This window comes from Talpa occidentalis, unplaced genomic scaffold (assembly GCF_014898055.3).
Source record: "Talpa occidentalis isolate TD23 unplaced genomic scaffold, MPIMG_talOcc4v2.1 talOcc4.14, whole genome shotgun sequence".
Classification (NCBI taxonomy): domain Eukaryota; kingdom Metazoa; phylum Chordata; class Mammalia; order Eulipotyphla; family Talpidae; genus Talpa; species Talpa occidentalis.
In genome coordinates, this window is record NW_023601433.1 from 5,434,442 (window position 1) to 5,461,155 (window position 26,714).

At 46.3% G+C, this 26,714-nt stretch overlaps 1 protein-coding gene across 4 annotated transcripts in view; it reads left to right on the plus strand.

The window, feature by feature from the left end:
• The window catches only part of SV2B (synaptic vesicle glycoprotein 2B), a 45,275-nt gene that overhangs the window by 11,873 nt on the left and 6,688 nt on the right, over positions 1 to 26,714 (plus strand). For 2 of the 4 annotated variants that reach the window (XM_037511440.2, XM_037511442.2), the window contains exons 2-9: positions 4,830 to 5,010; positions 5,319 to 5,470; positions 11,882 to 12,015; positions 13,320 to 13,409; positions 17,745 to 17,855; positions 19,647 to 19,735; positions 20,488 to 20,652; positions 25,307 to 25,440. In XM_037511440.2, coding sequence (XP_037367337.1) covers positions 4,830 to 5,010; positions 5,319 to 5,470; positions 11,882 to 12,015; positions 13,320 to 13,409; positions 17,745 to 17,855; positions 19,647 to 19,735; positions 20,488 to 20,652; positions 25,307 to 25,440 — 1,056 coding nt within the window. Of the gene's footprint in view, positions 1 to 4,829; positions 5,011 to 5,318; positions 5,471 to 11,881; positions 12,016 to 13,319; positions 13,410 to 17,744; positions 17,856 to 17,957; positions 17,980 to 19,646; positions 19,736 to 20,487; positions 20,653 to 25,306; positions 25,441 to 26,714 lie in introns of all 4 variants that reach the window. The other 2 variants (XM_037511441.2, XM_037511443.2) reach the window with 2 other exon arrangements.

Below are 26,714 nucleotides of genomic sequence, written 5' to 3' on the forward strand. Positions count from 1 at the left end.
CCGGACACCAGAGGAGGGTCCCGCATGGCGCGCAGACCCCTCCTGCCGCCCGCTGCTCCCCTCAGCAGTGTACTTCGGTCCTTCTGCCTGCTCTGCTCCCTGCTCTGGCTCTGGTGAATTCTCTCACCCTCCCGCGCTTCTGACTGTACCCAGTGCATGTACAAACAAACAAACAAATAAATAAATAAATATACATGCCTCTTTAAAAAAAAAAAAAAAAAAAAGTACATCGAGTTGGTGAATGCAGGGAGCAGCCACTACCCCGGGGATGGGGGTGGGGGACGGACGAGATTGGATTATTATCATCTGCATGCTTAGAGAGGAAGCCCCTGGGGCTACCACTCAGGTCTCCAGGGAGCGGGGTGACTGAGCTGTTGTGTGCGGGGGAGAAAGGCACCGTGGCTGGTTCTGCTCACTGACTGGGCTGCGCCCTCGCGGCACTACTGCTGCCCTGGTGAAACTTGCAGGTTCCCCAACCTCTGCGCTCCCTCTAGTGCCTCCTAGTGGCAGGGCTGATAAGGCACAGCGGGGCCCCATCAGAAAGCGGCTTCCGTGCTGGCTGGCACCTTGGTCACTGCTGGGACTGCATTTTGGTGGCCTCGAAGTCACTTTTGGTCACCTGCTATGTGGGCCACGCCGCATGTCTTATGTGGCTGTCACAGTGGCCTGATCAAACATTTTATCTGGGTTTTGTTTTTCATTTTTTAAATTTAAATATCTTCTTGGGAGAGCCCCATGACTTTATCTTTCCTGATTGACACTTAAAAGACAGACAAGAAGGCAGTGTGGAGATACAGACTTCAGCAGTCAGGCCACCAGTCGGGTAGAGGGTCAGAGGAATTTCTCCCAAATCTCACGTCCATGATCGGGATCTTCTGGTCCCCAGGCCAGGGTCCTGTCCCGGGGTGTGGTCTGGGCACCTGCAGCAGCCTCTCTTGGAGATTGTCGAAGCACAGGGCCCCAGGCCTCCCCAGACTGCGGACCAGGATCTGAACTTAGCAAGACCCTGCGGTGGTTTGTGTGTGAGGGGACACCTGGGGGACCGTGCTGGCTTTAGTGAAGTCAAAGAAAACAAATGGGTCTCATGCCAGAGCTTCCTCTGGGGTTGGGCCAGGTTGTGGTGCTGATTGATTCCAACAAATCTCCTCACCATGCCTCTAACCCCATTCCCCTCCCCCCAGACTATAGCCCCCCATGTATGCAAACACCCACATATGTGTACCATGCACTCATGCATGCACATTCATGCCCCCTCTGGCCTCTGTCCAACCCTCCACCCACAGCCCCACTCATGTTCCCCCACCTGATGCTGCATGCACTGAACCCCTGCCAGGAGTTGCTCAGACAGCCAGGCTTTCTCTTCCCTGCCCCACACCTGCGCCTGTGATGCTGCCCCGTCGCGGAGACAGGAGCTGACCAACTCCTGTCTCTCCATTAGCAGCTGCCCCACATCTTCCTTCCGGGAGCCGTCGCACTGGAGCATCCAAGCTGCGCTCCTCTATTTTTACTCTACCCTACATATACCTTTATTGAAGCACTTTTTTCACTGGGAGACAATCATAGATTTTGTTTATCACCTGCAGAGGACAGAACCGCGCCCCACTTAGCGCACAGCCCTGGGGATGGGCAAAGAATGGACTAATGGGAGTTAAAAGGTCTCATCTATGAAGAGCAGTAAAGTGTGGTCGATAAAGCCTCGGCTCCGAGGTCAGAATTCCTGGCCCAAAACCTCTTTCTTCCTCTAGAAGACCTTTACCTCTCTGCAAATCAGTTTTCTCCTGAGCAAATAGGAACAGAAATGGTGGCCACCCCACTTGGTCATTGGAAGCGTTAAGTGGGATTGGCAATGTCTGTGAAGTGTTTGCAGGTGGCCTTGCAGAGGTTGCTGTTTCACTGCTATTGGATGCTACTTTGGGCTCTTGCTTATTGCTGTGTAACTCAGGACCTTAAAGTGGACAGCATCCACTTTGGTCGTGGATCTGCAAGGCAGGCCTTCCTCTCTTCTTGTCTACATCTGCTTCTTTAGTCCATGTGTTTATTGATCGGATAACATAAGAGAAACAAAAGTCATTTGTTGGCAGAGCAGGATGTTGGAAATTCTTGGCAAGGAATTGTATTAAGTGGTAGGAAGCTGAACAGACTTGGTCAAAAAGTTCCCTCTCTCCTCTGGTCTAAGGTCAGAAATACCAAGGACAAGGGACTGTGTAAGACTCCAGTGTGAGCTGTGCTGCTGAAGATGCCCCAGAGGACTCCCTGGAAGTGCGCAGAAAAGGCAGGGCCTTTCATACAGGGGACTCCTGGCCACGTCCCCGTGTTAGGTGGTTTGTCTGAATCAGAGGAAGTATAACCTGATTCTTTCCTGGGCATAGGCAGAATTTGGGACATTTCCTATTGAGGGGATCAGATGCTGGTGGGAAACTGGCATGGGGACCAGGACCTCGGGACCAGTCCTGCAGACTTGGTGGGAGTACTAGGGAGCCTGCAGCTGGAAGCTCACCCACGTACCTGCCCCTGTGTTGTGTGGCAGAAGGAGGCTTTAAGAGATCCTCATTCATGATAGACAGAAGACTCAGCAGCTCAGAACTGGTAAGGTTAAGTCTGGAAGGAGCCAGATGTGGAAAACCCCTGGCTATTCCAGGCTGGATCAGGCAGATATACTCAGAGTGGAGCAGGGACACTGAGTCACACATGATTATAATACAACGAGCCACATGCATGGGTGGGTTTGCAAATCTTGACTTGTTTTCTCAAACACAAGCAGTAGTAACCTAATATAGTGGAAAATTGTTCATTCCATTTTTTGAGCTGTGGGCCTAGGAACTGGTGAAATCAGAAGGGTGAGAAATCCTCCCTCTTTTGCCCCTCTGTGCATCTTCCAATTATGCAGAGAAACCTCAGGTCCAGGTGTTCAGGTGACGCAATCTCCCCTGGACAGCCCTTGTTTGGCTCCTTTTGGGTTGTTGCTCAAATGCCCCATCTAGGTGAAGGCAGCCTGAACCATCTTATTTCCATTGCCACCTTCCACCCTGGCTCTCCTCATCCCACCCCTGGGCATTAATTTTCTCTATAACCCTATGAGCAACCTACTTACTATACAGTTTGCTTGCTTATTGCTTTAGTATTTCTTTTCCCCGACTAGAATGTAATCGCCATCAAGGCTGGGATTGCCATGTGTTGATACTCCCCTGTCTCCCCAGTAATGAAAACAGTGCTTAAATGACAGACTTTTAATAAATAAAGGGAGAATCGGGCATATTTTGTGAGGTGACATCATACACTGAAAATAAAAAGGAAATAAGGTTTTGTGACTTTGCGCAATGCAAGTGAGTGAAGAAAATCCTAATGAGTGAAAATCATTGACAGCACCAAAGTTGCTTTCATCTCATAGAATAAGATGATAAAAGAAGGAAATTCCATTGGGAATTTGAGCAGAGCATAGCTACATGTTTCCCTTTGGAGACCCACCTTCATTTAATGCTGCTTAAAATTCTTTGCTTTATTTGGCCCTTCTGGGCACACGTCTGCATAAAATCAACTTCTCAGGCCAGAAAACCTTCCTTTATGTGAAAGAAAGTTTGTATTCCTCCTTTGGCGTACAGTCAAGACTGGACAGAGGGGTAGGTCGTTCGCTAATGAGTTTGCATTCAGCGTTTTCTCTGCACACAAGATACTGTGCAAAGTTTCCTTCTCAGATTTAGTAATTGATATTTGCACTTGGCAGAGTCATCAGTAATTAGTAAACACTCATTATTTAATAGGAAATAATTGTCTGTGTATGTCTGAAGATTGGCCACCTAGGATGCTGAAATACTATAATTTTGTCTGCAACAATATATTTATGTGATATCTTTTGTTATATATTTTTTAATATTTTGTTTTATATAATTCTTACATCATTTTTCATTTTTTCACAATGTATGCATTTTCATTTTGGTTATTTCCCCTTAAAATTGCACCCCCCCTTATTTTGACTCTAGTCCTTCCTCTCCCCACCCAACCCCTGTAGTGTGTCTCTGGTTTATAGCTGCTTGTTGATTTTGATTTTTACTTTATTATAATTTGTCTTTTACCTGGTCCCTTATTTAGGTTTTCTAAATTCCTGCTGTGAGTGAGACCATCTGGTATTTTTCTTTTTCTTTCTGGCTTATTTCGCCTATTTATGTGATATCTTAAATGAACTAATTTTCTTGTAAGACAGGTAGTGTTGAAGAAGGGACTGGTCACTGCTACCCCTCCTGCACGCCTCGAAGGAACGTGAACCCTGGCTGTAACTTGGCAAAAGTCCTTCTTGGGCATCTAATTAAATGGTTGACCTTTATTGGCAATTGCTGTTTCACATTTGCACCATTTTCTTTCTTTCCAAAGTTCCCCATACTCACTGTGCCATGCTTTCCACTGGAAATTTTCCCTTTAAACATAACCCTGCAGGATTTCTCTTTAAACATAACCCTGTAAGGACTTTTGTAACACAACCTTCACCCCTTTATTTTGCTTGAAAATAAAATGACAGTGTTTCTGTCTTCGGTGGATGATGCACCTCCAAGAGACGTCCCTTAGAAATGCTCATCACCCCCAGTTTGGCTTGGTCTCTTTTAGGATGTGTCCATATGTAACCCTGACGAAGCAAAGTTTTTGGGAAAAGCGTTCCTGAGAAGTCACATTGCACTGCGCTCTGATTGGCCGCTCGCGTCTGTTCCCGGCCACCTCTTATGGCTGTGACGTGGAATTTCTTAGATGCACGAATGTGGGTATTGGGTTTTCTAAAACATCGCATGGTGTCTGATGCTGCTCTCTCTCCACCCTCTCCCTTCTCTTTCCCCTCCTCACAGGGCTGATAGTGTACCTAGGAATGATGGCGGGGGCCTTCGTCCTGGGGGGCCTGGCCGATAAGCTGGGGAGGAAGAGAGTCCTCAGCACATCTCTGGCCATCAACGCTTCCTTCGCCTCCCTGTCGTCCTTCGTGCAGGGATACGGGGCCTTCCTCTTCTGCAGGCTCATCTCAGGCATAGGGTATGTGATCCGGGGGCTTCCGCTGGACACTAGGTCCATGGGGCATCTCTCCCAGCTGTCTGGCTTCAGTGGCACCTCCAGGAAACCCTGGACTGAGTTTTGGGACTTCCAAGATACTGTGTGAACGTTGGGCCTTGGAAGGGGGTGTCAGCCACTGTGTTAGGTCAAGGGGCCCTGTGCTGCCTTTTAGTGTCACTGCATTCTTCCACCACCGAGCTTAAGGGCGGGGTACCACACCACTTGGTTTCGGCTATGACCATTTTTTGCCTATGGTTTGATTCATTCCTTCTGGTGTTTTCTCTCTGCAGTATTGGGGGTGCCCTGCCCATTGTCTTTGCCTATTTTTCTGAATTCCTGTCCCGGGAAAAGCGAGGCGAGCACCTCAGTTGGTTGGGCATCTTCTGGATGACCGGCGGCCTCTACGCGTCTGCCATGGCCTGGAGCATCATTCCACACTACGGTGAGCACGCGGGCTTCCCCAGACCCGGGCCCCTCTCTGTGGATCCCAACTCCATTCCTGTCCTCAGCTTTGTTCCTCCCACTCACCTAGTTCCTGTGTCTGACTTCGATCTTTCGAAAGAACTTGCAGTCCTGTAGACACCCTGCTAATTTCAATTCACCTGCCTTTCTGCAAATGGTCTGTTCTCCATCTCTCCCTTCCTCCATGCTTTTCTCTCTTCTTTCCTTCCTTCTGATTGAAGGGATTTCAACCTTCATCTTCTCTAGCTCTCTAACCCCCCAAAAAGTTAGATTTGGGTAACCCCATTTTATAGATGATATAACAGAAGCCAAGAGAAATTGGTGATTTTGCTAACGTCACACCATGGTGTGACCCTGAGTCTTGATGCACCTGCCCTCACCCTGAGGCACTCTTGTACACTTGCCATTTTCAGGACGGCTGTCAATCTTGTTTCCCTGAGGTGTGGAGTAGCCCTTACAGATAATGCCTTGGTTTCAGCTGGGACAATTTTATTATGCTGGATAATTGCAAATCTGGATTCTCTAGGCTGGGGCCTGGCAACATCAACTTTCACTGTTGGTTTTCTTAGCAGTAAAGCAGGAAAAAGGCAGCAGTTTTGAATTTGATCATGACTGTGCAGTGCTGTCAGCATCCTTCAAAACCATCGTTGAGAATCCTACAGACTGAGGGGCTAATAGAAACTTGCCTCTGAGGTTAATCACTTCTTTACCCATTCACCTCCACCCACTGCCTTAAATCTGATGCTTTCCATGTATTCTGAACTAATGGAGATGCTGTGTGCCTTTTTTTAAAAGTAGCATTGGTGTAGACAATGCCTACTCTACTTTTAAGGTACGTTACTCCGGTCATCTGATCTGAAATCTCGGTGACTTAACACAGTAGAAGTCTCCCCCATCCTGTGCAGGCTGGAAACTGATGCAACTCTGCTCCATCAGTGATTTCAGGTCTCAAATTCCTTCCAGCTTGTCACCCCACCTTCTTCAACATGCATCTTACTCCCTGGTTTGTGGGCAGCAGCACATGGGTGCTTTAGAAGGGCAGGCTAAGAAGCAGAGCACAACCCTACCTGCTCACATTCCAGTGGTCCTAAATCTATACCATGTGACCACACCCCATTGCAGAGGACACTGGGAAATCTTGCCATGTGCCCAGAAAATGGAGGAAGTGGGTTTGGGAACATCAGGTGGTCTTTGCCATAACTGACGGTTGAGAGCCCACTGGGTTTGGTGTCAGAAACAGAGAAGAGATATGAAGGGGAATAATGAAATCAAGGGTTGAAGAGTTTTCTGCATGATTTTATCACTCTAGGCAAGTCTCCCTAATTTGGACACAAAATGTTGGCCCATAGCTGGGCTTGTGGTTAAATCTTTTACCCCAAATGAACAATGAATTGTGTTACTTACTCCTAATGCTGGTCTCTGCACTGTACCCTCCACCCAAGGAGGCACTTTAATCACCTGTGTGCTGTGCTGTTTGTTATGAGTCTGAGGAATTGCTTTGCTCTTTTTGCACGATTCCTGCTAAAATATCATTTTCCTTCTTCTCACCAAGAGACTAATTCCACGTGGAAATTAAGTGAGATAAATCTTTTAGGGCAGGAGAGGACAAGTAAAATCTGAATAAAAGTTGAGTCAAAAGAGTGGTACTGTGTGATTTGGGACAAGTCACTCCATCTTGTCCCTCCCCTATAAAATGAAGGTGGGAGGAGCCAAGAGAGTTGACCGTGGAGATCCGGGCCAGCCCTAGCGTTAATTCCTGGGATGCAAAGAGGAATGTCAAAAAAAATTTTGAGCTGATTCTATTACTCAGACTAGCTATCCCCCCCCCACACCCCCAACATTAGCAACCCTAGGCCTTCTTGCAGACTCTTGCTTCACAAAGACTTTCTCAAACCCAACCAATGAACCAGCTTTGACTTCGCTCTGATCGGATCATTTTAACTCAAAAATGTTCCTCTGCATTTCATGGGTACAGCCCAAGAAAATGGCTGTATAATGAGAGATAAGCCCACGTGTCAGCGCCACGGTGACTTGTGAACCCCTGTGGGAGAAAAGTAGGGCGAGGTGAGAGGCCAGCGAGCAGAACAATCCCTGTCTCCAAATGCATCGTTGTTCCACATACTTGGAAGCAGTTCACTGTTTTTCACGTGCCCATCTCAGCCAATCACTGCACCCCAGAGGAGGCCAGGTCCTCATATACTTCCTTTCTTATCCCTGGCTCCAGAGGTGGGGTCATTCCCACCCAAGTCACTCAATTGAAACACAGTGGGAGAGGAGGGATGGGAACGTTGTGAGGGGACCCCTGATAGCTGCTCCAAAGGCATCGTTTTCTTTGCTTTGCTTTATACACAATCACACTCCAGTGTCTGGACGTCTGGTTTCTTTCTTTTTTTTTTTTAATTTAAAATTTATTTATGCATGCAAGAACTGGGGTACAGGCCAGAAGTGTGGAGGGTGAGAGGATCCACCAGAGACAGAGCAGGGAGCAGAACAGGCGGATCCACTGAAATACACTACTGAGGGGAGCAGCGGGTGAGTCAGGAGAGGTCTGCTGTGCCATGCGGGTTGCTCCCTGGCCTGCTGGGGATCGAACTCGTGCTGCAGAGGCTGTGGATAGCTTCATAGTGCTGCGCTTAACCCTTTGTGCCACCAGAGAGGCCTGGTATCTGATTTCTAGTAGAGCAGAAGAATCTAGGCTGGAGCATATAGACCAAGACTGAAGGGAAATCCCACAGAGAGGGGCCCTGAGCTCTGGCCAACCTCCCTGTGGCAGCCGCCTTCACTGTTGGCCCAGAGCTGGGCTTGTGGTTAAATCTTTTACCCCAAATGAACAGGACACTTACTTATTTGTACACCTGTATGGAATCTCTGACTTTAACATTCTGTTCTAAAATAGAAGCCTCTTGGATGATTAGGCTCCTTTGAAACAGGCATTAACATGGGGGAGGGCCACCCCCCATTACCATAGGGGAAGGCAGACCAGAGCAACAGTGTGACGTGAGTAATTGTTTATTTTAAGCCTCATTTTACCAGGACTGGATGTTTTGTTCACAGTCAGCCAGATATTTGACAGTATTTCTCAATACCCCTAAGTCGTTAATCCTCTGACGCTTGCCAGTGATAAATGCACCGGAAGCTATGAGAGGAGGCGGGTGTTGGGGCAACCCGTTTTGTCGGGGTGACCTGATTCATCTCTTTGGCAGGAATGACGTGTTGGGGGATCTTGGCACCAGGAACTTGGGAGAGCGAGTCACTGAAAAAGAAAAATCAGGGCTTCCCTTGTGGCGCAGGTGGTTGAGCACAGTGCTGTGAAACTGTCTGCAGCTTCTGCCGCACAGGTTCGATCCTGGCCGGCCAGGGAGATACCCACATGGCGCAACAGACCTCTCCTGCCTTGCCCGCTGCTCCCCTCAGCAGTGTATTTCAGTCAGTCTGCCTGTTCTGCTCCCCGCTCTGTCTCTGGTGAATCCTCTCACCCTGTTGCACCTCTGGCCTGTACCCCGGTTCTTGTATAAATAAATAAATCTTTAAAAAAAAAAAAAGAAAAAGAAACATCACAAAACTCAAAAATGTTCCTCTGCATTTCATGGGTACAGCCTCAAGAAAATGGCTGTATAATGAGAGATAAGCCCACGTGTCAGCGCCACGGCAGCTTGTGAACCCCTGTGGGAGAAAAGTAGGGCGAGGTGAGAGGCCAGCGAGTAGAACAATCCCCGTCTCCAAATGCATCGTTGTTCCACATACTTGGAAGCAGTTCACTGTTTAATTTTATTTAATGTAAGGCCCCAAGGATGTGCCTAATAAATTCATTAAGTGTGGATTACTACAATCGCCATAAAACTCACAGAGACATGAAGGAACAGTGGATTTGGAATCATTTACACATATTATCAGAAAGAAAAAAATATCTTTGGGGGAAGAATACTTCATAGACGTACCCGCTTCTGCCTGTCCTCCTGTGCTGTCCATCAGAGTTTAACTCTATGTAGGATTTTTTTTTTTAAGTCTTTTTTTTTTAAAGATTTATTTATTTATTTATACAAGCACTGGGTACAGTCAGAAGCGTGGGAGGGTGAGAGGATTCACCAGAGCTAGAGCAGGGAGCAGAACAGGCAGACTGACGAAGTACACTGCTGAGGGGAGCAGCAGGTGCAGCAGGAGAGGTCTGCGCACCATGTGGGACCCTCACCTGGTGGCCGGGGATCGAACCCGCGCTGCAGAAGCTGCGGGCAGCTTCACAACCCAGCGCTCAACCGCTGCACCACCGGGGAGGCCCCGGCTCTATGTAGTTTTGATGAACTTTACTTACTAATTACTAATTCCCTTCTCGTTATGCCAGAGTAGTTTTGGGACACAAGCTGAGACTATGTCAGTATTACCATGGTTTTCTCTCCCTTCCTAGTGTAATTCCCAGGTGAAAGAAAAGACTCTTTAGTTAAAGTTAAAATTAACCAATGGACCCCAGTTCTTGTATAAATAAATAAATCTTTAAAAAAAAAAAGAAAAGTCACAAAACTCAAAAACGTGCCTCTGGATTTCATGGGTACAGGCCTGAGACAAGAGTAGCCTGAACTGAGCGCGGGGAGATTTGGTCCTGGTGAGGACATTAAATGACGTGTGTGTCCTCGTGCTGTGGCCAGTGTGTCAGCACGGTCCCCGGCCATGTGACCCCACCTGGGTTTCCCTCTGGCTACTCAACTGTGCAAGTGGAGTGGGAAATGTCTGCAGAAACAGCAGGGGTTGGTTGGACAGGAGGCGGCTGTAAGCAGAACAGGCTGAACCAGAGTGGGAGGGATGGAGAATTCAGAATTGGCCACTACTCCGCTCGGCCACATGTTGTTTTTCCAGTAAATGAGACAGGAATTTTACACCCAAATATTACCCTCAGAAGCTCAGAAATCAGTGTACACTGTAGATAGTTTTGTGTTTTTAAAAAAACGGAGTTGCAATTGTTTTTAGAGAAACCGTAGGGGGTGGGAGAAAACCAGTCTGTTTCATGAACAGTGGCTTTTGAAGACAGTTGTTTTGCTGATCTGCCCAATTTTATGGGGCCCTTTTGACACTGTGTGTTCTGCAGTTTCTTGTACACAAAACAAGCTGCCCCTGAAGCAGGCGAGTGCTTCTTGGTTGTTGGGAACTCACAGCAAACCTGTGCCGTTACCTGCAGTCCACGCCTGAAACCCAAGTCACAACAGCCAGGTGAGGGGTCAGGGTTAGCGCTGCTCAGAGGGAAGCTTGCTGCCCATAGCGATAGTCTCAATAATGCCTTATAAGTGCTGAAACGAGTTCTAGAAATGCTTTGGATGATGGTCATTGAAGAGGAGTTAGTCGCCTCTCCACCCCATGATGGTGGGATTAACTTGGCTGTTGAAGTTCATCTTAAAAAATAAACAGCGCTGGGCCTCCCGGGTGGCGCAGTGGTTGAGCGCTGGGTTGCAAAGCTTCCTGCAGCCTCTGCAGCGCTGGTTCGATCCCCGGCCACCAGGTGAGGGTCCCACATGGCGGGACAGACCTCTCCTGCCGCCCGCTGCTCCCCTCAGCAGTGGACTTCATCAGTCTGTCTGTTCTGCTCCCTGCTCTGGCTCTGGTGAATTCTCTCACCCTCCCACGCTTCTGACTGTACCCAGTGCCTGTATAAATAAATAAATAAATCTTAAAAAAAAAAACAAAAACAAAAAACAGTGCTGGGTCTGACAGTGTTTTCCAAAGTGCGGTCTAGCCTTGGTGTCGTGATCACCTGGAGCTGGTATTGCCCCCTGACCTGGGTAAGAGGAATCCCTCATCCTGAACCTCAGGTCACTTAAGTCCCTTTCTGGGTTTTCTCCAGCTGCCTTTCTTTCCTATGAGGCAAGGGGTTTCTGAGGCCATGACCTTTTCCCTTCATCTGGTTATGATCTGGGTACCCAGGGCCCTGAATTCCCACTAAACTCCAGGGAGCAGGACAAAGATACCCATTTTCACCATGTGATGTATATGGTGTGTCCCCCCACTGTTGACATGAGGCTTCTTGTCCAGAGGGTCGGGGAGAAGGAGTAAGGGGCTCCCAAAGGCAGTCCTGTATAGCTCTGGGCCCAGCCTTCCAGCTTATTATTTGTCAGGGGATGGGTTATAGGACACTTCTTATTTGGTAGCTTATTAAATTGTAACAAACGTGTAGAAATATGGAATGTTGTCCCTGTTCGCCCTCAAGTCCCAGTAGATGCTGGACCAGATGTTTCAGGGCGGTTGTCAAGGTCGGGATTCCCAGTGCCCATCCCAGGCCTGGGGACGCAGGTGGGGCATCTGCATTTGAACCTGCTCCCAGGTGGCACTCTGGTGCCCTAGAATTTGAGAGCCAGTGTCAAGGTCATTCTGAAATCCTGGGTCAGAAACCCTCACTGCTTCCTCACAGGCTGGGGCTTCAGCATGGGCACCAATTACCACTTCCACAGCTGGAGAGTGTTCGTGATCGTCTGCGCGCTGCCCTGCACCGTGTCCCTGCTGGCCTTGAAGTTCATGCCCGAGAGCCCGAGGTTTCTGCTGGAGGTGAGTCTGGAGCCCCACCTTCTGCACGTGTGCTTTGCACCCCACCCCAGGTCAGCTGACCTGCCGCTCATTCAGCCTGGGCCTGTTGCTGCTGGTGACAGTTACGGGCCCTGGATTGCCTGCGTTGACTACTCCCAGAGGTGGGCAGGGATGGAGGCTGTGGCCTTGCACCCACTCTCTTCCAAGCCCCCAGTGAGGAGATGCTTCAGTTACATGCTTGTCGTCCAAGTCGTGGCAGTGAAATCTGTGACAAAGCTCATTGCTGCTCCTAAGGCCCCCAGGACTCTAAGGGTCCCCCGTTCTCCTAAAAGCTTCTCCTCCCCACCCTTTGCCATGTCCAGTGGTCAGCAGGGCAGGGGTGGGCAGAGGGCAACAGGCCCCAGTGACTCTCACAGCCTCAGTTCTCAGAGTCCATTCATGTGCCTCCTTCTAGAACCTTCTGCCAAGTCCTCCTCTTTGCTGAATTCCTGCTTTTGCCCATTGATCAGGGAACGGGTGCTGCAGGGATATCGCAACCCTGCCCCGCATTGTCTAACACAAAGGTGTGAGGGAAGTTGTCACAAAGGGCCTCAAATTGAACGACTTAAAGTAGCGGGACTGCACTGTCCCCTAGTTCTGGTGCTAGCAGTTCAGAACCGAGATGCTGGCACGACCACACTCCCTCTGAAGTCTGTAAGGGTCTCCTTCCTCTCCTCATCCAGCTTCTAGTAGGTTGCTGGCACTTTTTGGTGTTTCTTTGCTTGACACTGCATCCTTCCAATCCCCGCCTCTGTGGTCATACAGGTTCTCTGTGTCTTCTCACAGGCGTCTTCTGATAAGAACACTAGCCAGGTTGGACCAAGGCCCACCCTCCTCCAGCGTGAACTCACCTTAATGAACTCTGTCTGCAGCAACCCTATTTCCAAATAAATTCATACTCTGAGCATGTCCATTTTGGGGGGATATCAGCATGTCTTTTTTAGGGGATGTACTGCAACCCCTAACATGTTACTTTTTGTCTGATCTAGTCAGTGAGGAACATGGCTCCACCCATGTTCAACCTCAAGGTTATGAGCACTTGTAACGTGTCATGATAATCACGTACAGTGCAATGAGGCTTAGCATTTACCTCTTGAAGGCCTGGCCTTATTATCCCTCCAAGAGGGACCTGGACCAGGAACCTGGCCTACACATCCACACATCCTGGACAGTTGTGAGTCCGGGTCCAGCTTCCTCGGACTCAGGTATCAGCACCTGGGATTCTAGGCTTTTCCATCTGTTATCAGCAACAACTTTTTCAGGTCTGTTTCCTTGATTTTCAACAGATGGGTAAACATGACGAAGCCTGGATGATTCTCAAGCGAGTCCATGACACCAACATGAGGGCTAAAGGGACTCCAGAGAAGGTGTTCACGGTGAGTGTGGCTTCACCTCCGTCCACGGGAGGGGCCTCTCCTTCTTGCTTTGTTTGCTAAAAAAAAAAACTTCTATTATGTCATCAGAATATTTGTCAAAAGGATAATAAAACCCTTACATTTCTGTTACTGGATCATCATCATTCTTTGCATTTCGATGGACACCCTTCTCGGTGCTCCCAATCATTAGAAAATAACAGAAGGGAAAACTAGCTGTGCTCATACAGCATAAATGCAGGCACGTGTGTGTGTTGTTTGAGTGTTCATAAGCATCTTATCTGCTGCCCTGTAATATTACTATATTCATAACCCCTCTTTATTTTTATTTTATTTTATATAATTCTTACATCATTTTTCATTATTGCACAATGTATGCATTTTCATCTTGGTTATATTCCCCATACAATTCCCACCCCCTTATTTTGACCCTAATTCCTCTTCTTCTCCCTCCTCTTCCCCCATACTGTGTCTCTGGTTTATAGCTGCTTGTTGATTTTGATTTTTTCTTTATGATAATTAGTCTCTTTCCTGGTCCCTTATTTAGGTTTTCTAGATTCCTGCTATGAGTGAGACCATCCAGTATTTTTCTTTTTCTTTCTGGCTTATTTCGCTGAGCATGATCCCTTCCAGCTCCATCCATGTTGCTGCAAATGGCATGAGTTTATCTTTTTTGAATGCTGAGTAATATTCCATGGTGTATATATACCACATCTTCTTGATCCAGTCATCTATTTTTGGGCATTTGGGTTGTTTCCAAAGCTTAGCTATTGTAAATAGTGCTGCTATACACATAGGGGTGCAGGTGCCCTTTGGAATGAATGTTTCTGTGTCCTTTGGGTAAATACCTAGGAGTGGAATTGCTGGATCTTATGGAAGCTCCATCTTTAGCAGGTTGAGGAATCTCCACACAGCTCTCCATAGTGGCATAACCACTCTTTTAATGAACACTAATATTAGGAGCATTAATGTAGTTTTCCTAAACATATCACTAATATTAGAGATTTATTTACCTGTTGATTTTTTTAACCTCATTCTTGTAAATACAGCTGCAGTGAACTTTCTTATACACATAGTTTCTCCCCACTTCATGTTTTGGGTTTATTTTCTAAGAGTAGAGTCCTAAAATAAAGTGATTGGCTCTAAGAGTATATTTTGATAGCTCTTATGACATATGGCCAAGTTCACTTCAGTGGGGTGTCCCAGCCTTCATTGCCACAAACAATGGGATCCCCATTTCTCTGCACCCTTGACAGCATTGGTTAGTAGCCCGAATTCGTTACTTGCTATTTTAAAAGTGAAAGGCAAATAAATGTTAATTATCATTATGATGGCCCATTAGGTAGATGCCCCATTAGTTAGTTGGCTGCCCTGTTATTTAGACACCAAGATGCCACCTAATTCTCTCCATGCTTGTGGCCAATGATGAGGGAGCCCGCCCGTGGCAGGCAGGCAGCTCTGTGCACCTGTTTGCATCACTTCCTTGAAGACTGACGTCAAGTTCATTTCTCTCTTTTTCAAGAGGATTTTTTAAATCAGATTTTATTGATTTGCCATTTGTCTAGTTAACTATATATTTTGGGAGACACAACTCCCTGGCTTAACTCACACCTGCTCAGCTCGTTGCTGTGGGAGGCCTCAGTGGATCATCAGATGCAGGGACTTTAGGGCCAAGAAAACTATGTAAACAAACTGTGCAAATAAGCCTTATCACCCTGTCGCCATCTATTATCCCACAGCCATACGCCTTCGTCAGATCAACCCTTCTCCAATTTATTGTTTCTTTTTCTAAAGGGTATAACAATTTTTTGTTCTGGTCACTTCTTTGGATCTTCGTTCTCTTGTAAAGACTCCCATATACGTGTAAAAATTTGATAAAATATATATGCTTTTCTTCTGTTAATCTGTCAATTTGATTTTCCAACCCAGCCAGGCACTACCCTTACACGTTTCTGAACTGCCATGTGGCAGGTCTCCCTGTGAAACCTCTGGAACGGGCATGAGTTGAAGTGTTCCCCTGAGAACCAACAGCAGATCTGGGGTGAACATAGACAATAGTCTAATTTGTACTGAATCAAAGCAAGTATCCTACTTAATTGTAAATTAGAGTAATTGTGCTTGATGTTGTCAACACACCCACTCCCAAATCCCTAGGGGAAAGGGTGTTATTTTTCCTCCAAGAGAAAAAAGAAAAGTTTGCATTTAAGTGATTATCTTAACGCTTTTGAGTGTGATTTTTAAGGTGCTTCCTGCTTTGGTGTCTCCCTTACCCTCTGGCCTCTTTTGGCTGCAGCAAGGGTTCCTGGCCTCCCTGGGGGTGTCAGATACAGGAAGCCCTGCTCCAGCCAAGAGTTTTACTGCAGGGTTTGCTGTGTGGATCTCCTGTATCCCTAGAGCATTTGCAAAGGCCACACACCTGGAAATGAAGGGGTACACTCAGGAGGCTCTCAAGTGCTACCTGCCGGCTCAGTAAGAGTCACTCTGCTCTTACCAGCTTCTCAAAGGACTGCCTTGCTCTCCCAGGAGGTTAAGAACCACTGTGTCTAGGGTTTAGCGAAGCATAGCCAAGCCTTCCCCGGCTTAGTGCTTGGGAATTAAGAAGTTAATTGTCTATCATCCAGGCACTGGCTTTTATCTCTGTGGTTTACCCAATCCCATCTCTGTTACTCTTGTCTTCTCATACTCTCAGTCCTTTGAAGAAAAAAGATGAGTCACTCTTACCCTAGACAAAAGGTTGGAGGCAGTGATAGTTGGAAGAGGTGATGCTGCTTTTGAGTATTTTTGAGTTTGCTCTTCCATTGTCCTCTGAAGAGGTCAGAAAGCAAGGACCTTGATCATTTGGTTAAGATTCGTGAAGTCAGGAATCTCCTTGAAATAATAGTTATCAAGATAGTTCAGTGACTGCTTTGAGCATCAGTTAACTTGAAAATCACTGTCTTGGGAATAAGCATTGCCCATTGGGGCTTCCTGCTGATATTAAATCAACACTTTTAGGGCCCTTGAGGGGAACACTGAGGTATACAACTTGATCTCCATGTATCTTTGATTTCCACCGGGAAAACCAAGAGGATATCATTTCTCTTGTTCTGGTGTATTTTTAAAATAGCTCACAAGGCAGGTTCCCCTTCCCACTGCCCTTCACCCAAGCAGTGGGCTTGCTGACTGATGTGCATAGAAGTCAATAGTATGGGGCCTCCCCGGTGGTGCAGCGGTTGAGCGCTGGGTTGTGAAGCTGCCCGCAGCCTCTGCAGCACCAGTTCGATCCCTGGCCACCAGCGAGGGTCCCACATGGTGCGCAGACCTCTCCTGCCGTGCCTGCTGCTCCCCTCAGCAGTGTATTTCGCCCGTCTGCCTGCTCTGCTCCCCGCTCTGGCTCTGGTTAATTCTCTCACCTTCCTGCACTTCTAACTGTACCCAGTGCTTGTGTAAATAAATAAATCTTTAAAAAAGAAAAAAAAGCAGTCAATAGTATGACATTGGGGTTTTTTTGAGAAAAAAAAAGAGTTAATTGCCATTTGACTCATGAGCAGACACGAAACAGGGCTTAAATCTCTCTCCCCAATCTGGGAGCCAAGATTGGTTTTATGGAAGCAAACAAAGGAAGGAAAGACCTAGGAATGAGGGAGTAATGTGTTCGGCAGAATTAGATCAGTTAGGTACATTGGGTCTATGTATATGGAAATATCTCCCCTCTCCACCAGCATAGGCTGTTTTTTGGTTCTGACCAACTTGAATTCAGCATCAGGTTAATTGCTTCTGCATATGCCTGGGTTGTATGGCCTCCTGTTGCTGCTCCAAACACCCAGAAAGCAAGCCCAGTCTTTGTCAGCATTTCCCTGACTGGCACCATGTTTTCACTCAGCCTAGGTAGTTGATCCCCTATAGGAGCATTTTGTGGCACCAAGAGACCAGAAATCTCTGGCTTCTGGACCAAGGCTCTTCCTCCTGCAGTTTCTGTCCTCAGAGATCAGACCCTACGCTTCTCCCTAATTTGACCCTGCAGGCAAGCAAGTCCACCAGCAGCCAGGTTCTGGAGCTCCATTTCCAGATGTGAATGGAAATTCAGTGTATTATGGGCCACTGATTTCCCAAAGGCGTGATGAAGTCAAGAGACTGATTTGTTTTATCTGCAAAGAGATATAGCTGCCTGCAAAAAGCCCTGAGCTCTGCTATGTATGTCTTTGGTTTAGAATCATTGAACTAGAGTTCACCGAAGGCTCTTCTAACACGCAATAAATTAATAAAGTCAGTTATGTTAAACAAAAAAAAAAAAAAAAAAAAAGGAAAAATCTGGCACAAAATGGAGTTAAGATTGTCCAGACCATCTTTGCTTTGCAGGTTTCCAACATCAAGACTCCCAAGCAAATGGATGAATTCATAGAGATCCAAAGTTCGACAGGAACTTGGTACCAGCGCTGGTTGGTCAGGTTCACAACCACTTTCAAGCAGGTATGACTTGGGACATGCCGTGAAGGGGAGGAAGGCCCTGTGGAAATCCGTAACCTCAGTGGACTAAGAATAGTGGTCCTGATGCCTTCCTGTCCACCCCAGGACACTGGGATGGGGGGGGCAAGCACCCCTAATGCAGAGGTTTGATTCTAGCCCATTCCTCGTCTCTCACTTGCTGTGAGCTATTGGGGAGGAAGCCAGTCTCCTGCTACCCTTGTAGGTCTATAGGCTAAAAAGTAATTCAGTTAACTCCAGAGAGATTAGCAAGAAAAAAGATGAACTTTAATTAATCTCATGCACACAGGAACCTATAGAAAAACTTCTGGTCATTCCTGTGAGGCTATGTCATCTCTAGAAAGGGGACAATAAATTTAGGAGGGAAAAACAGAACAAAGAACTTTGGAACTTAAAGGAATTTTGCAGGGTCATCTACATATGAACCTAAACAGATCTGGCATGCCTAAGGCTGTGAGACTGTCTCCCACCTACCAGATCACCAGAAATTTTCTGTTCGTGGAGGAGAATTAGGCCAAACATCATTCCTATATCCTCTGTCTCTTCACCAGCCACTTAGCACATCCGGGGCAGACTGTCTTTGGTCCCAGTAGAGCCCTTGAACCACCAACTCTCCAATCCTTAGTATTTTTGCCTTTCCTTCCCAAGGCAGAGATTTTGAATATAAGCAAAATGCCTGATCTGAGTAAACTTCCTTCTCTCTAGCAACTTCTAAATAAGCCATAGAAAGAAAGCAATGAGTAAAAGAAATGACTCCTTAAGCTTTGTTAGTGATTTCTGAGAAAATCTTCATGGACAGGATCATTTCCCCTGAGAGGTGGTCCCCCAGGCAAGTCCGCTGTTTAGCCCCGGGGCAGCCCACAGAGTCGCCTCCATGAGGGCTGGTTGTTCAGTGTTGGAACGTCACCAGCCCCCACAGGCAGGAGGAGAACTCACCTGTTAAGGTTATTCAGTGCCCTGAAATCCCTGCTCAACGTGCTCTGGCTCACACGCACGGCATTTTGCTGTGTTCCCAGGAAGATGTTACAGCACTGATAGAGCTTGAGACCAGCCTGGAAGAAGAGAAGAGACTGTTGATTGAAATAAAAGTCTCTTTAATACTAGTTAGACAAGGAGTTTATCAGATAATCAGAGTGAGGGCTTGAATGTGGGAAGCCAGCAGACAGATTTGACCGTGAGACAGGTTCCCACCACCGTTAAGTGTGACTTTGGTTTACACAGATAGGAGCAGTGAGTCATTGATGTAAGCAATATAATTATTTCTGGCCAGGCAGGGGGAGGACTTTTGGAGTACTTCTGGCCAGGCAGAGGGAGGCCTCTTCTGATGCTAGAAGAGGCCAAATGCTGGGGTTTCGTCACTTCCCTGATTTCTAAAGGGTACACCAGTGGAGACGAAAGGCTGGGGACCCGTATTTTTTAATCTTCATTCTATGCCTCCTTGGTCATTGGTAGTTGAAAGGCTGGTGTATCCATAGGTAGCAGATCCCTGTGTGGCTGCTTCACAGAACAGGAAGTGGGTTCTGACTTCAGTTCTGTGGAGATGGCTTTGCTCCCTTGTCTGTTAGGTCAGGGAGGAGAGTTTTTTCCCCCCTCCAGAACACTCCCAATATGTTCACATGGCAGCCATTGTTGTTTGAACAGAATTGCCTCCTCTGGGAGATAATCATTCCCCATTCTCTCCATGGGTTTCTATGCCGATTATTAGAAAATCTGAGAATGAGCCCTTCCAAATCACAAGTTCCTCCCTTTAGCAAACCTTCTTGGTGTGGATTGCAGGTGTGGGATAATGCCCTCTACTGTGTGATGGGGCCCTTCAGGATGAACACGCTGATTCTGGCAGTGGTCTGGTTCACCATGGCCTTAAGGTAAGTCTCTCCTAATTCAGTTTATTAATTTCCATGTGCCTCAGGCACCTTCATCTATAAATCAAGGATTACAGCTGTTTCTGACTCATGAAGTCTGTGTCAGATTGGATGCCTTTCCTGCAAATAAGAGGCCGTTCACTCTAATGGCTTCTACAAGGACGAAATTTCTTATCCTATGGAACAAAAATGCTTTAGAGAGGCATTATTGTGAGTAGGATTAGACGTTTAATGGCAATTATCTTGGGTTTTCCAGGTTAAAAAAAAATCACATCATCTGCAAGTAGAGATAATTTTAGCTCTTGTTTTGTAATTGTATATTCCCAAGTTTTTCTCCTCTCTGCGTTGTCTAAGCCCTTCAGTCTAGACAGAAATGGTGTTGGTGGCAGTTGGTGGCCTGGTCTTAGTCCCGATGTTAGTGGAAATATGTCTTTAGCATTTCCGCATTAAGTCTGAACCTACCTTTTGTACTAAGATATGTATTTTCTTAGAAGTTAAGGAAGAGTTCACTCATTCCTAATCTATTGGTGTTTTTATTAAGAATGAATGTTGTTTTTATCAACTGCCTTTTCAGCATTTATGGAAATAATCATATTTTTCCTTAACTTTATTAATATGAGTTTTATTATTAGATTTTCTAACAATGAACCATATCAACACACTTCAAATGAGCTTATGTTGCATCACGTCAGGAATGCAGACTCTGAACATGAAAGAATAAAGCATGTCTTGAAATTCTGTCTTCTCTATTACAGCTACTATGGACTGACAGTTTGGTTCCCTGACATGATCCGCTATTATCAAGATGAAGAATACAAATCCAAAATGAAGGTATTTTTCGGGGAACACGTATATGGTGCCACCATCAACTTCACGATGGAAAATCAGATTCACCAACATGGGAAACTTGTGAATGATAAGTAAGTCTGTGCCCAGAGGCTTTCCCCAGATCAGGGAGGAGTCGTGGGGGATGGTTCTTGGGAGACTCTTTGAAAAGTTGGGACTTCAATATGGCGGGATGGGCTGCAGGGCTGTTGTGGTAGCACAGTTAGTTGCAGGTGTCAAAGACAAAACAGTGTCCTGTGGCTCTGACTGTATGTCCTACTCGTCCCTAATCTCCTGGCCATGACGCATTCTCCCAACGAAGAGCACATTTGACTGAGGAGGGTCAATTCAATCATCTTTCTGAGATGTGCACCTTTAGTGAAGACACAGAGAGCCATTGTCCTGTATCTGTCACTGGTTTCTGCCTGGGGGAGGGCCCCAAGCTCCCACTGCTGAGGTCCCTGCACCAACTTTTTTTTAAATTATAGAAGCTTCTCCATGCCAAGGCTTACATGACACTCACTGTCTTATGTTTTTCTTTCATCTAATATTACCTCCATGGGTCAGTCAGTGTGACCCATCAACCTCAAGAATCTTGTCCTTGGGGGGAAAAGAATCAGTGTAATATTAGAAAAGTTGAGTCCATATCATAGTGGGGCTGCATCTTCTATATGTTCTACACCTTGGCATTTACTCTTGGGGCAGAGGAGATGGGCTGAGCAGCCCATGGGGCTTAGGAATGCCCCTTTGAGGCTGCCCCCTGTAGCCTTTCTTAGCCTACTGGAGCTTCCAGCAAGCTGCTGGGTGGGAGTGAGGAGGAAGCAAGGGTCTCGCCTTGTGGGCCAGGACACTGGGGTCCATACCTTTCTTGTTACCAAGCGGTGTGCCAGGGGTAGTCTGGGAGTGGTTGTAAATAGTCTGTGTGTTCTGATGTTCTGTGTTTCAAGTGTGGAGGTTTTTGTGTGATTCTTAACAAATACATTCTTTCAAAAGTTGCCATAAGTTCATTTTTAACTTGTCATATGTGTCTGTTAACAAACGGACACTGAAAACATCATCACGCTCAGCAGAAATTTGTAACTTTCCTCTCCAGCAAAATTAACAAAAAGGAGTTTTTCTCCTTGGAATAGTTGCAAGTAAAGGAAGAAGAAATGAGTTTCTTTGCTTGGGCTATGCTGCCACCTGCGGGCCAAGAGCTAGAGGCTCTCATCTTGAAAACCCCAAGCCTCATTGGAGTTAAACTGCTCATGTTCAGCTCAGTGGGGCATTTTTCTCATAGGTACCACTGTCCTCCATGGATGGTATCCATACTCTGCCGCTTTAAAATCCAGATGCAAATTATTTACTTCACTGACTATCCCAGGTGGGATTGGGGGGTGGGGGCGCTTGTATAAACAGAGCTTCAGAGTGCACTGATGGGCGAGTTTTCAATCAAGATGCTCCTACTGAAACCTAAACTCCATCCTGTGGATGGACTGAGCCCTTAGCCCCAGGAAGAAACAGCACACACAGGGGTTTTGTGCCCCCACATACCATCTGGAGCCTCCCGGGGCAGCATGTGGGGTTGGGCAGCTCTGATCACTCACACTGTGTTTGCTTCAGAATTGAGGCAAGAAAGGCAGAAGAAAAAGTTCATGTGTTAGACCCTAAGTTAAAAATGTCAGGCCAGGTTCTCTTAATTTTTGTTTATTTATTTATTTTTAAACATTCATTTATTTATGCATACATGAACTGGGGTACAGGCCAGAGGTGTGTGGTGGCGGGATGAGAGGATTCACCAGAGACAGAGTGGGGAACAGAACAGGCAGATCCACTGAAGTACGCTGCTGAGGGGAGCAGTGGGGAGACAGAAGAGGTCTATTGCACCATGTGGGTAGACCCCTGGCCAGGGATCGAACTCATGCTGCAGTGGCTGCAGATGGCTTCATAGGTTGCATCTTAACCCCTTGCGCCACCAGGAAGGCTCAGTTTCTCTTAATGTTAATTAAAAGCAGGACAGCTTTTCACTCCAGAATATGTGTCAGCTAATGATCTTGTCCTCTCTGCTTAGGAAGGAATGTCTCTTGGTACAGCCTTCTATGTTTAGGGTCAGTGTGATGGAGGGTTTCCTGATTTAAACCCCCCTGGTTGTGCCCCACTCCTGTCTGGGAGGGGTGGTGACACAGGAAGTAATGCAGGGCCCTGAGTTGTCTCACATCCCACAGGGAAGCTAGTGCGGGTCCTCCAATGGGACAAGTAAGACAGTCAGCCTGTGAAAAGTAGGAGAAAGTTCTCTCAAGTTCAAATTGGAGGCTAAGGGTGATGGCTCAGGATGAAAAATTGAGAATCGAAAACACCTGTCAATTACATAGTTGAAAAATTTTAACTTAATTTTAGAACAGTTCTAGATTCGCAAGAAATTGCAAAGATAGTCTGGAAAGTTTCATCTGCCTCATACCTAGAAGCGTCTTATGTTAGTAAGCACCTTTGTTACAATGAATGGATCAGATCATATGTTATTACCTAAAGTCTACCCTTTATTTGGATTTCCTTAGTTTTTACCCAGTGTTCTCTTCCTGCTCTAGACCCCATCTGGTGGTACCCCTGTCTCTTGAGGTTCCTCTTGGCTCTGGCAGCTGGTATTGGCACTTATAAGGGCCCCCTCTCAAGTGATTTCGTAGCCCACCTCCATTAGTCCCACTGTTGGTAGACTATCATTGGTGCAGACTCTTTGAAGAGCAATTTTGCAAAAATTTTAATGCATAATCCCTAGGAATACCACCTGTAAGATTTTAACTAACAAATACTTATTTAAGCATTCAAAGAGATACATTCCCCGATTATTTTTTGCAACATTGCTTACAGCAGCAATGGGTTACTAGAAAGAGAGAGATAGACAATGGATGGATGGATGGATGGATGGATGGATGGATGGATGGATACCACACAATGGAATACCATATAATCATTATAGCAATTAGGTAAATCAATATGTCAATATGTCTTAATTGGAAAAATCTTCAAAATACATTGGTAACTAAAAAAAATAAAATGTCATGTAGTATTTATGGCATGTGACCATTCTCGTAGGTAAAGATGTGGTACATCTTGCTAGTTCTACATGAAACAGGTAGATGCGGTTGACCCTGGGGAGGTAGGATAAGGGTTAGAAATGATAGCAACTAAATCTTCCCTTTAAACCTAGGGTAGAAATTTTAAAAAATACACTTAAAAGCATTAAGTTAACAAGCATCTAGATGATTATGAGGAGCAGGCATCTGGGTGTCCCTGTGCCCCTCCATCTCCAACAGAAACAATATTGTCTGAACAATATTGCATACACCCTGATGTCTTCCTCAGTTGGTTCTGTTTACCAAGCTTGGCCAAACTTTTAGACTACCTTTAGATACAGCTTTATTTGTGAAGAATTATATCCCATTCATTCGTCTATTCATTTATTTGCTTACTCTACCTTTAGCAAACACTGCCTGAGCTTGGGGCCAGGTGCTCTGGGCAGCGAGAGGAGACACAAGGTCCCCGCCCTTAACCCCAACTGGAAAAAAGAAGCAAACAGAGAAGCACAGTACAGTAGGAATCCCGGGGAGCAAGGGAGGCAGGTGATTCAGCCCATGACCACCTCTGATGACTAGTCCTCAGATTCTGCTCTGCTCTAGAGCCACATCAGATTCTGCTCTGCTCTAGAGCCATTAGACCTACAGAAAGACCTCCCCCCGTTAGGAGAGCTGGGCAAGTGCTTCCAAAGAGAGGTCTTCAGACCATTGGCCTCAGGATAAAGCAGAAGCCATTCTGAGAGTTGCACTCGCCTACATTCCAACCTTGGCATCTCTAAACAAAATCCCCAGAGGCAGAGCCCAGATCATTGTACCTAAAAAAATTGAAAGCTCTTTGGTCTAGAAGGCTGAATTCTTTTGAGTCATTTTCCTTCGGGTTGCATTTGCTACAGACTTCTAAACCAAGGCCTGCAAAAGCTACCACTGGCCTCTCCAGATGGCCATTGGAAAACTAATTGGCGAATCTTGTCACAGGAAGATGCTTCTTATTTCAAAATTAATGTAGTTTGTATGCGCGATGCGTTTACTCGAGAAAGCTCTACCTGGAGGCTGTCTCACACCGTTGCATTTCTTAACTGTCCTCGTCTTTAATAGAGTAACAGGCTAGTGATGTGACCTTTGGTGAGATTTTAATGGTCTGCAAGGGTGGGTGAGAAAGCAGAGCCATAAATCATCGATGGGCCAGATGGTGGCAGGCCTTACAATGTATCACCACATGAGCTATAAAAAGCCAACGTTATAAAGAAAGAGATAAAAGGAGAAAGGACCAAGGCATATTTTATGAGTCTTCATATAAATCATCTTCTCCGATCTCTAATTTATATACTAAGCTGGTCCAAGATTCTTTTTTCAGGAGAGTTTCAGGACCGAAAGAAAAGTTAGCCGATGTGGAAATTTAAGGAAACAAAGACCATGGGCCGGCCAGGGTCTTGGGCAGAATCCTCATTCTAGACACTTCATGTCAGCTCCCTCACTCAATGCTTCACCCTCCAGGTGATGAAACTGCCAAAGTCACATCCACTTAGTTGTTAGGTCTTAGGATGGATGGAGTCACCCTCAAGAAGCTCAGTCTAATTAAAGAGAATTCGGGAAATGGTCTGGGTTTGTAGTTCTTTTTCTGCTTTCCTGTGTTTTGCACATTGGTGTCGAGTCTCCTTTTTCCTACACGAATCCCTCAGGGACTGATGTCTTTCCACAGGTTCACAAAGATGTACTTTAAGCATGTAGTCTTTGAGGACACGCTGTTTGACATGTGCACTTTTGAAGATGTTTCATCTACGGATACCTATTTCAAGAATTGCACCATCGAATCAACCACCTTTTATAACACAGGTAAGAACCTGCTTATAGAAGGCAGAAGGTCACAAGGCTGGACTAGTCTTGCCTAAGAACTGAACTGCTCAGTCCTAAGCGTGAGGAGGAATAAAGTACCCACAGATGGTTAAGCCCTAGGATGGAGAGGTGGGTTCCGGGCCCAGGCACCAGCTAGGTCCACCATCTTCACCATGGCACTTCATTGATTTGTGTCTCAGTTTCATTACATGTAAATGGAAACAAGAGTTCTGGGCAAGGGTTCTGATCTCAATGGATGGAGGCTCTATGCTTGGTTGGCAAAAGAAAACAGTGATACAGGTACAAACCAGCCTCCCAGGAAGCCACATTTTAGTTTTCTCGAAGACCTGGCATTAATTGAAATTTGCAAAATTCATGGCTCATATTCTCATGAGCGTCGATGAGAAAGATACACCATGTCTTTGGAAGCTTCATGCATGAAGTGAGAGAAGAATTGTTATCAATCGTGCCATTTCAGCTGTCTGTGATTAAAACACTGCTCCCCCACTTCTTGTTGCATTTACCACTTATCATAGAGTAGCAACACACTGAGTGGAGTGGATGCAAGTGTGCAAGCGGGAATCCACTGTAGCCCCCTCTTTGCCCAGAACATGTGGCTTTACATGCTGCCCAAGCAAGCCACAGCGGGCATGCTGCATCACCTGGAGCCACTCCTGGGGCATGAGGCCTGTGATCTTCTGCTGAACCACATGCATTTGCCCAAGTCATTGCTTTCTCCCTGCTGCCGGCCCCTATAGATGGTGCACACAGTGACTTTTTTTTTCCTCCCTCGTGATGTCAGCCTCAGAAGTTTCAATCTCTCGAAATATCCCTCTGTCTCTAAATAACCTGTTATGGTATTTCTGTTCCTGGCTTTCTTTTTAGCCTGAACTTAAAAAAAAAATGAGTTCCATACTCTGCTATTTGTTATTAAAACCTGGCATATATTTAATTTTCTTCTTTCAAGTTTTAGTGATGCTCCTTGCCGCCTCTTAACATGGGGAGTTTGCAGATGCTGTTGGCTCAAAGCATCAGAGCCTGGAGTCAGAGACCAGCAGGTGACCCTCTGATGTCAGAGGAGGTTCACGAGCGGTGGGGGCAGAGCCAGAGCTCCGAGCCCAGGTTTCCTGACAACCTGTTTCCAGTTCTTTCTGCTAGAATAGCTGGTGTCAGAAGATATGGGAACTAGCTCCTAAGGAATGTTTTTCATCTTTTTAATTTTTAAGAGTCGTTTTAGGTTTACTACAAAATTGGAAGGAAGGCCTAGAGGTTCC